At 43.5% G+C, this 15,688-nt stretch overlaps 1 protein-coding gene across 1 annotated transcript; it reads right to left on the reverse strand.

Moving 5' to 3' along the window:
* Positions 1-1,373: 1,373 nt before the first annotated feature.
* On the reverse strand, positions 1,374-15,151 carry acanb (aggrecan b). Its single transcript, XM_050072590.1, has 18 exons — positions 15,073-15,151; positions 13,289-13,672; positions 12,680-12,854; positions 11,536-11,663; positions 11,117-11,410; positions 10,757-10,957; positions 9,964-10,138; positions 9,735-9,862; positions 9,361-9,654; positions 8,298-8,408; positions 7,939-8,046; positions 6,706-7,806; positions 6,484-6,588; positions 6,211-6,369; positions 5,415-5,497; positions 5,191-5,335; positions 4,822-5,004; positions 1,374-3,970 (listed from the first exon to the last, which is right to left on the reverse strand). The coding sequence occupies exons 1-18, from the start codon at positions 15,149-15,151 to the stop codon at positions 3,879-3,881; spliced, it is 3,945 nt and encodes a 1,314-aa protein (XP_049928547.1). The 3' UTR covers positions 1,374-3,878.
* Positions 15,152-15,688: the final 537 nt, after the last annotated feature.

Here is a 15,688-nt window from a genome sequence, read left to right on the forward strand (position 1 = left end):
CTACATGTAGCTGTGATCTTAATGTGAAACTTGTGGTAGTTTGCCTGGAGCAGATGACGATATAAAGAAATCCATCACGAGCTGATGTCAGCTTGTCTTCTGTTGGAAACAGAATATTCTGAACGACCTGAGGTTTTTGCTCGCAGGGATTACTTTTACATATGTTTACCTCATTTTTTAAATTTTGCCCACATTTAATATGAACATCTGACGCTGTAACATTGTATGACAGAAAATAAGGAAAAGCATTATAGGTTTCCTTTAGTTAATAAATACACATGAGGCTGACAAGAAGGCAACATAGATTTGAGGTACCCTGTCATGACGTGAAGTGCCCTGATTGCTGAACAAAAATCAGAGATGTTTGTTGTGATTTGGACGTCTGGAACCAGACTAAAACTCAAGTGTTGTAATGGAATGTAGTGGAAATGTTGCTCCGTCGGTGGCGCTACATGACAAGACAGGATCTCTCTAAAGTAATTAGGATTATCTTCAAGGATCCATAAATTTCTGTAAAAAATTGAGATTTTTCAATGGAAATATGTGTTGGACTGACAGAAAGACCCACAGTAGAGGCTAAAAGCTGATGAATCGTTTCTAAATGAATAACTGCTGTATTTATACCTATGAAACACTCTGATGTTTTCAGCAACTTTCAGACCCCACCAACGGTTGGTGTTGCTCTCAAGGTGTGATACAGTTTCACTTACAGTCCGAACAGGAATGCTAGGTTAGAGAGGTGAGATGGGTTACTGACCCAAACAAAACAGCCACTGTATGTAAACAGCGTCACTCTGTCTGGGTGCACGATGCACTTTTAGATGAGTGGGGTCGAACACGTGGCTACGCCCTCCTACATTCAGGTGTGAACAGAAGTCCCAGTGATTGTACGGCCAGCAGGTTTTTATAAACATCCTACACACATACACACACATCAGATTAATGTACACACATGTACAGTGTGGCTGCGCAAACACACCACATAGATGCATACACACATGCAGCCACACGTGTACCTGTATACATACAGGGCTGCGCACACACAGAGCAAATCTGTTTGCGGTGAGTGTAGTGATGAAGGTAGTCGCTGTAGAGGCCGATGAAGGAGCTATTTACCGTGTGTTTTTTCACGGTTGGGTTCCACAGGAAGGTAAAAACAAACTAAATGCCAGGTTTGTTCCTCTGGCTCGGAGCATTCACCTCAAATCTAACAGCACCAGGGAAAATCTCAGTGTGTGATTTATTCATAAGTCAGATGGTACACTTCCTTAATTTAAAACATCAGTGACTCCTGGGGAGAAAGTGATATCACTAGGACAATAATTCCACAGGGACAGATGATTCCAAGTTTTATTTGGTACAGCACAGTACAGCATACTGTATGTTCACATCAGGAGTCGGGATCTGAACAGAGTCACAACAGACGTGTCTGTGTGCAGCGTTACACATATTTTGGTTTATTTGTCAAAATCAGTTTGTTATAGAATGAAAACACTGATACACTGTTTTTCTTCAACTGTCTTCTACATATCAATCACTCAAATGTCAGCTTCATGTTGAAATATGAGCGCCCTCTGTGACATAATAGTAAAAGACTTCCAGCACACACCATCCAATCAGCTTCATTCATTTATTTACTTGTACAAAATGTACAAACTTAAAACAGGCTAGGTGTTTTCACTTTGTGGCGTCATCACGCCCGCTCACCCACTTTCATATCCTGTAGTTTGTTTACTGAGTTGTGTGTGTGTGTGTGTCCATGAGAGTACCAGTATGCCTCTGTGTTGTTGCTGTTTCAGTGTTTGTGAATTGCTGTGTGAGAAGTCAGATACGGACACAAGTATCTGCTCTCGGAGCTGAAAAGCAAATCTTGACCTTTTTTAAAGGTCATGGTCAACATTTTATCACCACCTCTATCTTCTTTATCTCATTTCTATACAATTTTTTACTGTTTTCACAGCTTCTTTTTTCTAAAATTGTTTCATTTCTCAAGTTTTAACAAGTACATTATGCTTTAAAGACCCTGTCGTACGAATCACAACCAGAAACCTCTGCAAAAGACGTCCGAGGCTTTGTGTTCAGCTGGCTGTCAAAATCAAAGGTCATGCCCACTTGATAAGAAACTCATAACTGCAACTTACCAGCTAATTAAACTAACAAATTGACAAATAGATCAATGATGAATGAATCAATCAACAGATAAACTGTCTGCTCTGCGTATGGTATTGACAGATCCTGCTGTTCAGAGAACTGTAGAGAGAATATTTACAGTGAGAAACGTCACTCAGCAAACACTGAATCTCTTAAAAGCATGATTCTCACATCAGACAGTGCTGACACAAGTAATCAACTGCTCTTGAGAACTCACAAATGTAAACCCCACCTGGGTGTGCATCTTTTTGCAACAGATGACCCAATAAGGTGGATGACTTCTCCTGGCAGAGAAGCCAGTCGATTCAGTGTCATACTGTAGATCTCACTTGTTATTAAGCAAAGTTTTCTTAAAATGTCTTGGCTATATAAGGAGTTTTTTTAATGTTTAAGGTGCACTGGATTCAAATGATTAGCACAGAAGTGACAAAAGTGCATGAGTGCTGATTATTTCAATCCAGGTCTGTAGCAGTGACTTTAATCACATTATAAACTTGGATTTCTATATTTATTGTCGATTGGAACAGCACAATCATTTCAGTATGTCTGATACTGTGGTGGTGTTGTTGCACAGTGGCTCTAAAACTTGAGGTTGTGACAAAAGATGGTGATACATTTTGTCGATGTTGGCATGTATTTTCCCCTGCTTTTATTCAGATTTGGGATTTTATGCAACTCTGTAAGCCTCAACGCCTCCTCTGATATTCAAATGAAATAAAACCTAACTTCTACATTCTCCATATTGTAGGTTAAAAAGGGTAACATGTGCTCATTGCTGTATTTAAAAGGTCCGGTGTGTAGGATTTAGAGGGATATATTGACAGAAATGCATGTTTTCATTTGTGTATAATCACCTGAAACTAAGAATTGTTGTGTTTTCTTTACCTTAGAATGAGCCATTATCTACATATGGAGCAGGTCGCCTTCCACGGAGTGTGCCATGTATCTACAGTGGCCCAGCACGGACAAACCGAACACTAGCTTTTGATAGTACCCCAGTTTTCCTACATGCTTGGCACATGGGTGAAGTTTCAGTTGGTTGCATTCTGCAAACTCCCCACTAGATGTCACTAAATCCTACACACTCTACCTTCAAGGGGTCACAACCAAAAGGTCTAAGAACCACTGTTGTCGCCTATAGTGTAAGAAACAGTATTGTTTCACCAATCTGAAGCACACCATTGTAGTCCTTTGAGACAGAATAAAAGAAATAAAAAACTACTACGACACACAGATCTAGAAAAATACCCTAAAAATATAGCAAAAGTCTATGAAACAATGTGTTTGACTTCAGAGAATCCAGCTGCAATCGAAAACACTTTTATTTTATTGGGCTGTTTTTGGACTTTGTGTGTCACTCTAAAGCCTCTTACGTCACTATTTTATCTACCTGACTCTGTGTGCAGTGCTGGCAACTGATTGCAGAAAATGTCATCATGTGCATTGAGCTAATGCTTCCAAATACTAGATCACAGCTATAAATTAGACAGTATAAATACATAGAAAAAACTGCCTTCAGAAGGTGCAGGGTGACACTCAAAGATCCAAAACATCAATCACACTATCTCGGTCTAAATGTGCTTTAGTGTGTGTTTGTGTGTGTTTGTGTGTATATACACGATAGGGAATGTTATCTTTTTGGTCGGGCATTTGCATTGGTGTCCATGCTTCTTTACAAGAGGGGGGGTCCTTTGTGGCTCTCTGTTGTATGTCCTTTTCATTCCCGCTCAGAGCAGCTTCCTCTGTTCCTGTTGGCTGCTCACCGCTTTACTTCTTCTCCTGAGGGATCTTTTGTGTAGCCTGTTACTGTTGGCGCCGGCTGTGGGAGAAAAGGTACGCATACTGATGACATCATGTAAACATGAGTTGCCAATAGACACATAAATTAGCCTCGAGTGAGTGGTGTGGTTAAAGGACCCATTTCAAAAGCGACCATTGGCTTTTCATTAGTGTAATGTTGAAACGTTAGCTCTGCAGGAGGCAAGTTTCACACTCTTTATGTCTTGTTCATTCAAATCTCTTCTCATTAGTCTGGGTCCTCTATCCGTTCTGCATGTCTTATTCATTAATGAAGTGGAGTAAAAACATGTGCTAGGGTTGCCCAGGTTACGTAGAGGTTTAAGACATCAACAATGAACTGCAGCATTCCTGGTTTGAGTTCAACCGGGGACTTTTGCTGTACTTCATGATGTAGAGACAGTGCGCTATGCACATAATGATATAACTGGTGTTCCACTTCTGTTTTGTCTTATTATTTAAAGGAGATATATACGACATTCTGAGCATTAGTATAGTAGCAAACCACCATTTGCTATGAAAAGGTATGGTGGAATAATGACGAGAATGAGGTCATGCTCCCTCTGTGTGAGTTGTAATCCAAGCTTCCCTGTTTATTGTTGTCATAGACGGTTCAGTGGTGCATGTATGTTAGTGTATGTGAGTGCCCATGTGTGTATCCCACTGACTAGCTATATGCCAACGCTCTGCACTGCGCTGATATGGCGATTAACTCTAATAATGTTGTCATCTATATTTTTATTTGTTTATGGTATTGTTTCATTATTTCACATCGTATTTGGTCCTTCTTTTTTTGGATTTTTTTCTGGCTAAATTCAGCTGTTTCATGAGCCATGTTTATAGTATGAATGGAAGATCCATGTATTGGCTCACCTTCTGTACATTCCACCTGTGGCTCCTCCCACTGTCCATCTGGCTTGCAGCGTATCACAGGCAGATGGCGCTGTGTGTAGCCTGCATCACACTGGTAGCGGACTATGGAGTTGACGGGGTAACGCTCTCTGCCACTGCCCATCGGCCGCCCATGTTCCACCTCAGGGGGAGCACCGCACATGACTGAAAGAGAAGACAAACAACAATAAACAGACATCAAGTAACAGTTGGAAGTCCCAAAGCTTGTCTTGGTCTAGTTAGCTGGTGCACTTCATAACAATCCAGTTGTTCCAACCCAAGCAAATTTTCCAACTAGAAAGAATTCCCAGAAACACTTGTTGGCCAGACACACCAAGCTAGTAAGCCTACCAGGTCCAGTCTTGCAGGTGAAGGGAAGGTGGTAGTTGCAGGGCACATCGTTCCACTGTCCGCCCTCGTGCCAGATCATCACCACACAGTCCTCCTCAGAGTTGAAGTAGTTATCTGGCTGGTTGGGCCTCCAGTTCTCAAATGTCTAAGGAAGTTACAAAGATGGTAAATAAATACATAAAAAAGATAAATGATGCTGATAGTCGTTAAGCAGCCAAACTCACCAGAGGACTGCCGTCTGTCCAGCGGAACTCATTCTGCACATCCCTGTCATTGAGTCCAATCCACTGGTAGTCCTGACCATTGGCTGCATTGCAAAGAAAAATAGATTTTAGCTTCAAAACAACTTCTAAATATCCTCCCTCCATGGTATGCTTGCATCCCTCAAATGGCTGTAGTAGTTATAAGATGCATCGTCCCTCCCTGAGGCCCAGGGCTCAGTGGAATAAGGTCCAAACAGCCCATTTGGCTGTCCAGGGTGCACCCTGCCTCTCACCCAACATGTGGGTAGGGATTAGCATATGTAGGAAGAAACCTCTCATTCCTCCCAGATTCCAGTCCACATTGTCCACCCCCCCCAAGTAACCAGTAAAAGTCACTAGCACAGTGTCAGGGACATGATCCTTCACTGGCTACCCACCCAAGAACACTGTCAGCTCTTAATCTATAAAAACTTGACCAGTGATGTAACATTCATAGCCTTTAAAAGTTCTAAAGACGACTTATACTGTCCCATCTGTTGGTTACACATTTTGTTAGATATTTTTACATATATTCAATATCATGGCTACTACTGCATGGTGGTGCAGTGATTAGCATTGTCGCCTCACAGCAAGAGGGTGCCTGGTTTGAACCACTAGGGTGGGGGAGCCCTTCTGTGCAGAGTTTCTGGGTACTCCGGCTTCCTTCCACAGTCTTAAGACATGCGGGTTAGATTAATTGGTGAATTGTGAATTTGCACACACTCAAATGCCTTTGACCGCTCCCCAACTAGAGTGACACACACACACGGCTACTCACAGTTGACAAACTGCTGCTCCTCCACCGAGCCGATGCTGACCAGGTGGGCGTTGAGTTCCTGACAGCGTTGCTCAGCCTCAGACCAGGTATCTCTCTCCGCAAAGTGGAGGTAACAGCTGCCCATGAACTCCAGCCAGCCCTCTGCACAGCCCTGCACAGCTACACACACAAACATCACACATAAATTAAATTTGTACAAAGGCGTGAAAATATATGAACGATGACACTGAGAACAATGATCTTGTGTTTGTTAATGATAACTTGGTGACTCACGTGTTGAGCAGTCTTCGCCAGTGAAACCATGAGGACACTGGCACACAGCGAGCTCTCCCTGCACAGAGCAGGTTCCTGAACCGCAGGGGTTTGGCTCACAGGGGTCTGCAGAGGAGGAGGAGAATCACTAAGATACCTTTTTGGACAAATAAGTGTATTTCCCAAACTATAAAACATGGACATGGCCTTATGTTACAGTATGACATCAGCAGGATTACAAACCTTCCACTACTTCTGGCTGCTCCACTACAGCAGGAGTTGCTAATGACATTGATGGTGCTGTGGTTGGGCTGGTGTAGGCTGCATCTGGAGTCACTACGTACTCTGTAGGTCCTGCACGGCTTTCCTGACCCTCCTCCCAGTGTCCCGATTGGTCAAGACTGGCGATGTACTCAGCGTGAGTCATTCCAGGCGGCAGGGCGATAGAAAGCTTCTCAGTGGTCAGTTTTTTATGAGGGGCTCCACTTCCTGAGAAATGCAAGCCTTGGTCATAAGTGCCACTGAATTCATGATGGATCCCTGATGCACTTCCTTCCCCGCTGACCTCCACCACCCCTCGGCCCTGCTCAGGGTGGCGTTCCAGTGGCGGTACGGTCACTTCCATCATGTCGTTGTCTGTAAGGTAGATGACATCCCCGCGATGCAGGATATAGTCCCCAGAAGCAGAGCTGCTGCCTGAAACACCAGATGGAAAACCACTTGGAGAGCCGCCGTGGAACCCAGAGCCAAAGGGACGATATCCAGACACCTCCTGCTCACCAGACGGCTGGACTGTCAGGTCAACGGCACTGTGGTCCACAAATGATATGCCAGAAAATTCACCGGAGCCTGACCCGGACATTCTTCCAGATCCAGATTCCAAGAAAGCCCCACTGGTATCAATCCCTCCCCGACCTAACTCCTGCTCAGTGGGTCTTTGGTGAGTTTTCGACACCTCCTCCATCTTCTCATCCACCATGATGATCCTTGAGTCTCCGCCACTAATGTCGATGTCCCCACTTCCACTGGGAAAACCTGATCCCTGTACACCGAAGCCAGAGTGTTCTCTATCTAACCCCTCCCCAGATCCAGATGCACTCTCATGTTCTCCAGATGTGACGATGACAGCACCTCCCCCTTCTGCCTCCTGTGGACCTCCAGAGGCAGATGGCTCCCCAGAGAAGACGTCGGTTCGTCCACTGAAGATAATGTCTTGTCCTGAACCAGAGCCCTCCCCACTGATACCAGAGGTGCCAGACTCCGCTGAGATCTCCCAGCCGGCTGAATGATCAATTGCACCAGAGCCGGACTCATCAACATGGACTGGAGTCAGAATGGGTCTCACTGGGAAAAATTCAGAATTTGGAGTACATCAGATACTTTGTTTTATCTTCTTTTGCACACTTAAGATTGTGTTTAGCTTTATTGAAATTATATAACTGTGGCCATTCACACAGTTATGTTCAGTTGTCTTACCAGTAGGGGCAACTAGCTGAGTAGTGGTGGTTGTCTTGTTGATAAACTCCTCAATTTCTGTAATATTTACACTGGTTTCTGTTTCAGTGTAGTGTACAGTAGTTTCAACTGAAAAAGAAACAGGAGATGATGAAGATGCATAGAAATGTCAACGATAATATTAATTTAGAAATTACTTTAGCCAATTCAAAGGTCTAGTGTGTTGGATTTAGTGGCATCTCATGGCAATGAGGTTGCAGAACCAAGCATTTAGAACTACGGTGGCTGACACGAAAATGTGAATTGCCCTATCTAGAGCCAGTGTTTGATTTATCTATTCTGGGCTACTGTTGAACAACATGGCAGGCTGTCCATCTCACCTGTGGGAGCGAAGTGATCAACCGTGATTGTTGTCTTGTTGATAATATCCACAGTCACCACTGTCAGATCCAGACCAGTTTCATTTTCAACATGAACGACAGGAGTTTCAGCTGAAAAAGACAAAATGAAATAACAGCTCAGATAAACAGTATACTATGCAAGAAAAAGTGATTTAAAGACTCATACAGAAGTAATCCACCTCAATCATCACTTATGACCCACTAGAGGTGTGTGGTGGTGTGTTTATCTGCAGGGAATCTGCTCTCTGTCTGTATTTTCTTTTGCTATATTCAGGATGTCTCTGGTTGTGTACCCCCCAGCCAATAACAGTGTGCAGGGGAACTTATCGGAAAAGCAAACATTGGAAATCAAATCAGTGTCGTAAGAACTACCTAAAATGACAGAAACCATCTTTGGGAATTTTTTTTCGATGTGTACTTTGTGGTTTTAGTTTGGCCCCTTTCCTATTAGCTACCATGGAGGGGGCGGGCTTTATGGCCTGTACTACAGCAAGCCACCAGGGGTCAATCAAGATGTTTTGACTCCATTTTTTGCAAGCTGTCATGTTGTCCATCTTTGTTAAACAGTCTATGGTAGCAACCAGGTAGTGGGAGTACGCATTCAAGAAGAAAAACACAAAAATTGTGGACACAGCGCTGGAAATATGCAAATATAGCAAGGCAAAATGTCAAGCTGACAAAGCTTGTTCTGAAATGAGAGTGAAGCCGGGGTTAGGTTTAACTTTCACTTTTGCTGGCCAGCACTGAAGGAGAGGATGGGGATGAGGTAAGTGCCAGCGGTTAGCTTAGTTAGCATCCTAAAGTATCGGCTTTAGTACAGTAACTTGCATTGTATGTACAAGCAGTGTAGGGAGAAGGGGTCAAGTTGAATGTAGTGTTTACAGGTAGTTTCCGACAATTACTGCAGTGTACCTTTAAGAAATAGCAATAACTTCTAATGCAATTTGGCTGAAAGGAGTGATGTTTAGGAGGCTTTGTCATTTAGATAAGTGTATCTTTCACCGCTAAAATCTAAATGTAACTATACCTAACCCTTTCCTACCTTTAAAGCAATAGGCATCGTAGCGCGAGTGCTCATCAGGGAATCCTGTCTGGTTGGGGTAAGCGTAGATGATGTGGACTCCAACCTGACCGCCTCCACAGTGGGACCTGGGGGTTGTGATGGGGTAGCGGACACTACGGTCCATTAACCAGCCAGGACGGCACTTGTCAAGCCCTTGGTTCCAGGCAGCAAACAGCTGCCCGGGGTTGGCCAGGGTGGTGTTGAGTTTCTGACAGTGCTGCACAGCCTCCTCAAAGGAGAAGCTGTCATAGTCACTGGTGAAGAAGACCTCACCTGGAAGGAGCATTCACAAACACTCAGAAGAGTTCAGATAAAGTAGATAGGTTAGATATTAAAGTGAGCCTGCTCCTCACCTCGCAGACGGTCCACATAACAAAACACATCGTAATGTTCGTTAGCTGGTCTTAGGCCGTAGGATCTGACTCCTGGGATGTGTGGCAGGTTACCAGCACAGTTATCTCTGGGTGACACGATGGGATACCTGAGCATGGAAGAGGATGTTGTTACAGTATATCAAGGCTTTGCTTTGTCATAGTGTCCCTGAAGAATCATGATATTGGTCTACAAATGCCTCCAGCTCACCTGACAGTCTGGTCTCGGAGCCATCCAGCATCACATTGGTGCAGGCCTCTCTCAAAGGCTGCCTGCAGCTGCTGCGGGCTGGCAATGACCGCCCCAACGCTCTGGCAGGCCTCCTGAGCCTCCACAAATGTAAGAGTATAGCGACCGGTGATAGGTCGGTAGTGGAACACTATGCCTGGGAAATAAGAGGGAGGGAAGCCTACTTTATTCCATCGTCTTTATTCTCTCATTTAGCATTTTTTCCAGATGTAGATTGTGGTCATTTACCCATAGTTTGAACATAAGTAATTTATTGGCCCTGTGGTCATGTAATGTCAAGTTAGCCACTGACAGCATTGACGCAGTGGGACTTCTGGCCAATAAACAAGCCACAGGCATGCATGAGAGGATTTTGTGGAAGTGGTGTGTTTAGCAGTATTTAAGTAAAATTACATGTGAGGAAAGTACCAAACATAACAGAGCTGACACAGATTCTGCTACTTGAATACTAAGATGTGTATTTGTTTCAACAGTGCCTGCTATTAACCTACGTAAATTGCAATCATTAATATAATTTTTGAGACAGGCATCTCTAAATGGGTCATTGGAATGGGTAGCTGTCCCACTCTGAAGACTCTTTTAAATGCATTTAAAATTTCCAGCTGCTTTTTATCTAAATTGTCCTGAAAGCAAAACGTCTCACCCTCAAACTCTGTCTCATTCGGATTTCGGCCTTTAGATGGCTACACCTTTTGTAGAAATGTATTCTCACAGTTTAAAAGTATTTTCTTATTTATCATCTACAACCACGTACCTGTGGGTCCCATGGCAGCATCTACGTCTGTCATACTGGGTGGGATGGGCAGTGGGGAGAAGGTGTCGACTCCTCCACGCTTGATCTCCTCTACCCCAGGTGAGGGAGTTAAGCTTGGGTACATCCCAGGGGCGGGTGTAATGCGGATGATGTCTGGGAAAGGGGTGGTCCTCACAGGCACAGCACCAGCATCCTCACCAGCTGAGGAGACATGGTTGGATAATTGCCAAATAAAACTGACAGTTTTAAAGCCTCAAGGATTCCAGAAAAAAACGGTAAGAGTTATTATGTCAACAAAAAAGCTCCAAGACTGCACTGAAAATGTGTCAGCCTATTTCCAGAACTCCATGAAGGATTTACCTTGGAAGCAGACGGCATCGTAGCGAGAGTCTGGGTAGGGGTATCCTGTCTGGTTGGGGAACAGGTAGACGGTTCTCACTCCCAGGAGTCCTCCTCCACACTGAGGTCTAGCAATGTTGATGGGGTAGCGTACACTTCTGTCCGCCAGCCAGCCAGCATTACACACATCCATTCCAGCCTTCCAGGCCAGGTAAAGCTCTCCAGTGGTGGCAAGCCGGGCGCCAAGTTTGGTACACTGATCTCCAGCCTCATAGAAGGTAAACTTCTCTACAGACATGGAATAGAAGACCCTGCCTGGGAGGAGAGAGGAGAGAAGAGAGACAAACACATTTACATGACAGTCTACAGTCCTGACCACAGTACAGAGGTTTCATGTGGGTCAGGCAACTTTTCTTGCTTCACTTGTTAGATAACTGTACCTGACAGCTTCTCAGCAAAACAGTACACGTCGTAGGTCTCGTTGACATCTCTCACGCCATAGGTTCTCACACCGGGGAAGTCCTCCTTGTCTCCAAAGCAACGATCCCTTGGCTCGTGGATGGGGTACCTTGAGAGGTCAAGAAAGATGTCAGTCAGCAGATGGACTTAGATTGGATCCGTTTTTATTTATTTTTTTACTGTTATTTATTGCAAGTCTTTTTAAAGACATTTGTTTTATATTGTCACTGTCCAAGTTAGAAAAAACACCAAAGCCTAAAACATCATATTGATTGGACTGTGTAAACACCTCAAGATCCCTCAGGAAAGCTTAAAAAAAAAAAAACGTTGCTTGGCTGAAGGACATCTGGAATACATTGCTTAGTCAGCTGCAACTGCAACCTGATAAGCACAAGAGGATGAATGGATTGATGTCCAAACAGATCACCAAAGTCAAATTCCTAGACAGCATTAAGACTTAAGAACCCCTACCTCCTCTTCTTTCATTGGATGTCGATGTCAGGGGGCCTGCATCTGACATTTTTTGTAACTTTCTAGTGTAAGTTCATAAAGCCATCAAACTTTATGCAGCATTTGATGAGGTGTGTGGAGGTGTAAAAGTAAGAAGGAATTTAACTTTATTCTCAAGCTCTCTTTTCTGATTATTCTTAGAACTGCTCTCATTTCTTATTTTATGCACAGCAGCTATGGCTCAGTCTGCTATTTGGAAGATTGGTGGTTTGATCCCTGGCTCCTCCAGTCCTCATGTCAAAGAATTGTTGGGCAAGAACCCCAAGTGTGTAGCAGGTGACACCTTGCATGGTGGCTTTTGCCCCCAGTTTATGAGAATGGGGGAATATGATAGTAGTGTAAAAGCGATTTGAGTAGTCGGAAGACTACAAAAGTGCTATACCAGTGGAATTGCATTTACAACAAAGTGGAAGGCAGAGACTGAGGAGAGGGTTTTAAAGTGTGTGCCATTATCAATATTTGTACAACTATCACATCTTATTCTCCCCACACTCATGCCGGTTTGGTGAATTAGAAACTTTACATTACCTGTAGATGTGACTGTAAATGTGTTTGATGGCATCTTTATAAGCAGTTTACAAATGATGGATGGATGGATGGATGGATGGACAGTACCTGACGGTCTGATCAGAGAGCCATCCAGCATCACATTGGTGGTATCCGTCATCATAAGCAGCCTGCAGCTGGGCTGGAGTGGCAATGGTGGCACTGTTCTGGATACAGGCTGCCTTTGCTTTCTCAAATGTCAAGGTGTAGCGGGTGGAGATGGCTCGGTAGTGGAACACAATACCTGTGAGATACAGAAGACAGAAGTACTGTGATGAGATGAACTCTTTTATAACAAAATGTGTGCTTGAATTTTGCAAGACGTCTCTGAGCTTGATTAGACAGTGGACTTGATAAGACTATTTAACTTATACCAATTAATTAACGCTATGGATTCTGGTTTGTACTCGAGCAAACCCCAAACAGAGATGATGTCTTTAGGGGCAGGATGTTGAAATTAGCATCCAACTAAATGATTGAATATTTGCCAGAACTTTGAACCTTTTTGGGGGTGTAAAAAGATCATTCTGTTAACTTTTAGCTTGAGAGAACCTTTGTAATAGACTTACAGGGGCTAAGATCTTTGTACTGCTGGAGTTTGACAACCTTGTGGTGAGTAGATAGTGACTTCAATATCATGGTGAACTAGAGTAAATGAAACTGTTAATGTTTCCGTACCCTGAACCTGGATGTCCACAGAATCATAGTTGTCCTCGATGCCGTGCATCACCTCGCAGCGGTAGGTTCCAGAATCTTTGGACCTCAGCTCAGTTATCTCAATGGTGGCATCAGTGGGCACCAATGGGTAGTTGATCATTGTCACCCTGTCCAGATACTCTGTCTCCACATTAACTTTACCCTCGGATGCCACAAGGATTGTGGTGACTTTCTCCTTGGTGACATAGGTCCATTTGATGCGATGGGTGAGCGGGGCAACGGTGGGAGCTCCGGGGTCATTGACTGTGTTGTCCTGGAAGTAACAGGGTACCACTACTTTGCCTCCCAGCAGAGGACGGAGAGGCACCTCCATAGGGATGCTGACACGCAACGTGCCATCCATGTCTGGGTAGAGAAAGGTCAAGGTTAAGTTTTATATTGTGCAAATACACACATTTTGACACACTGATGGCAGCAGAACTATCTTAAGCCCCTTTCACACATGCACTACAAACCTAAAATTATCTAGCTAAGGAAAGGAAGGATCATTTACACGAAGGGAGCAATAAAATGTCTTACTGGAGAGATGACAAGATTCATGAACTTTGGCCGATAAGTCTGCTACATGTGAAAGGGCAACAAAGTCTCACTCCGACCTCGTCACATATTGACGTTTGGGTCATGGACTTTCCACATCCACATACGCCGTGCAAGGTACCTTGGGTGCATTGGTTGTTGACGTTTTGGGACACTGTGTCAAGTTCTGCCTGTTACATGCATTGTCTTCTCTCAAAATACACTTCTGTTTTCACAGGAAATAAATGCACTACACTGGTACAACACCACGAATTAACATATAAACTCTCTTCAACAACAAACACTGTTGAGTTTAGGCAACAAAAACACGTGGTTAGGTTTGGGAAAATAGGACAGGGTTTGGCTTTAGAATCTTACATGACACGAACACCACTCTCTCAGGTGAAAGTTAATGTTTGTTGGATCCATTCACCACCGCTCCCGTCCACCCCATTCGAACTTTTCGCCACCTTAACTTTCGTTCTAGTCCCACTGCAGGCGCCGTTAAACTATAACGACAACCGGCCGTGTATCATGCCAATGTTAAAGGATACCTTTTTTCATTGGTTTCTGATGCCGCAAGTCACTGCCCAACTGCCAGATTTTGAAGACTTTGGATTTTGAGACCGGACTCGAAGAGGAAACTCCGGACAATGTCAGGGAAATCAGGTGCAGACATTATCCAAAGTTCACATGAGGAAACGGCTATATAAGGCAGTATCCGTTATGGGCTTTTGCTCAAGGACACTTGAAATACAGACAAGATCGAGGAGCCAGAGATTGATCCGCTAACTCTACCTAAAATGAATGAACAACTTACACTACCAACTGAGCAAGAGTTGACCTGAAAACACATTGCTTAATCATACTTTATTCTAATACTGCTTGTCATTTTTGGGGGGCATATTTAATCTCTGGAAATTACTAAGAAAGTAATTTGAAAAAAAGCCAAAAAGACAGTAGTTCTGCAGGTGTGACGAAAAAAGCAAAATAAATAAATAAAAAAAGTGTGACTCAGCCAATACATCAGCAACATATTTAATTAAGTTCTAATCAGATTGTAGATATCACAAAAGATAGTAACACAGCTGACGCCTACCTTTTTATAATACAGCTTAATATTAATTTCTTATTGTCCTCAAATAGTCAGGTTTGGGTCTGGAGACGGGTTTTTAATTTTCACATGATGATGATGAAGATAAGAATCCATCTAATAAAATCACACTCACCGTCATGGTTCTCGAGCTCAAACAAAACTGTTGCCGAGATGAAGGGCAAGGACACACACAGCAGAAGCAGGGGGGTCATCGTTACCTGAAAAACATCCAAATTGATGACACTGAAATTAAATTTGTGCGGGCAACATAATTAATGACAGAAAGGAAAGATATTTGGCCTTTTCGAGCCAAGAAGTTGGCTAAAATTAGCATAATCAAAGAGTAAACAGAGTATGTAGAGGGAATCTGAAGTGATGCAGACTTTCTACTTTTCTGTTCCAGAAATTCTGCCCTGAATGAACAGTGAAGTAAGTGTTAGAGTGAATAAGTGGGTTTTTTATCATTTCCTCTAGCCCTGAATGCCACTGTGTTTTTTTCCTAGCTCGTGTATGCTTACAGTCATATTCCGTGTTATCCTGGACACTCGGTGCATTTGGTTATTACGTCAGCCTGACTGACTAAAATGGAAAGCGGACATCAAGAGTCTCTAGTATCATTTGGAAATACCATACATGCTCGCTGAGGAATGAAAGCCTCTCTGTCTCTGGGCACAGGAAATGTCTTTAGTGCTAAAATTAAGTTCAGGCTTAGAGGGAGAAGTATGATTCATTCATCGCAAATGCTTTTC

This window comes from Epinephelus moara, chromosome 20 (genome assembly GCF_006386435.1).
Source record: "Epinephelus moara isolate mb chromosome 20, YSFRI_EMoa_1.0, whole genome shotgun sequence".
Taxonomy (NCBI): domain Eukaryota; kingdom Metazoa; phylum Chordata; class Actinopteri; order Perciformes; family Serranidae; genus Epinephelus; species Epinephelus moara.

Bases quoted from the DNA above. Each gene is read 5' to 3' on its own strand.
- acanb (XM_050072590.1), bottom strand. From the start codon at position 15,151: ATGACCCCCCTGCTTCTGCTGTGTGTGTCCTTGCCCTTCATCTCGGCA. The intron at 13,673-15,072 runs GTGAGTGTGATT...TTCTCTACCCAG, and splicing joins TGAGCTCGAGAACCATGACG to ACATGGATGGCACGTTGCGT. The intron at 12,855-13,288 runs GTACGGAAACAT...TGTATCTCACAG, and splicing joins TGTGGACATCCAGGTTCAGG to GTATTGTGTTCCACTACCGA.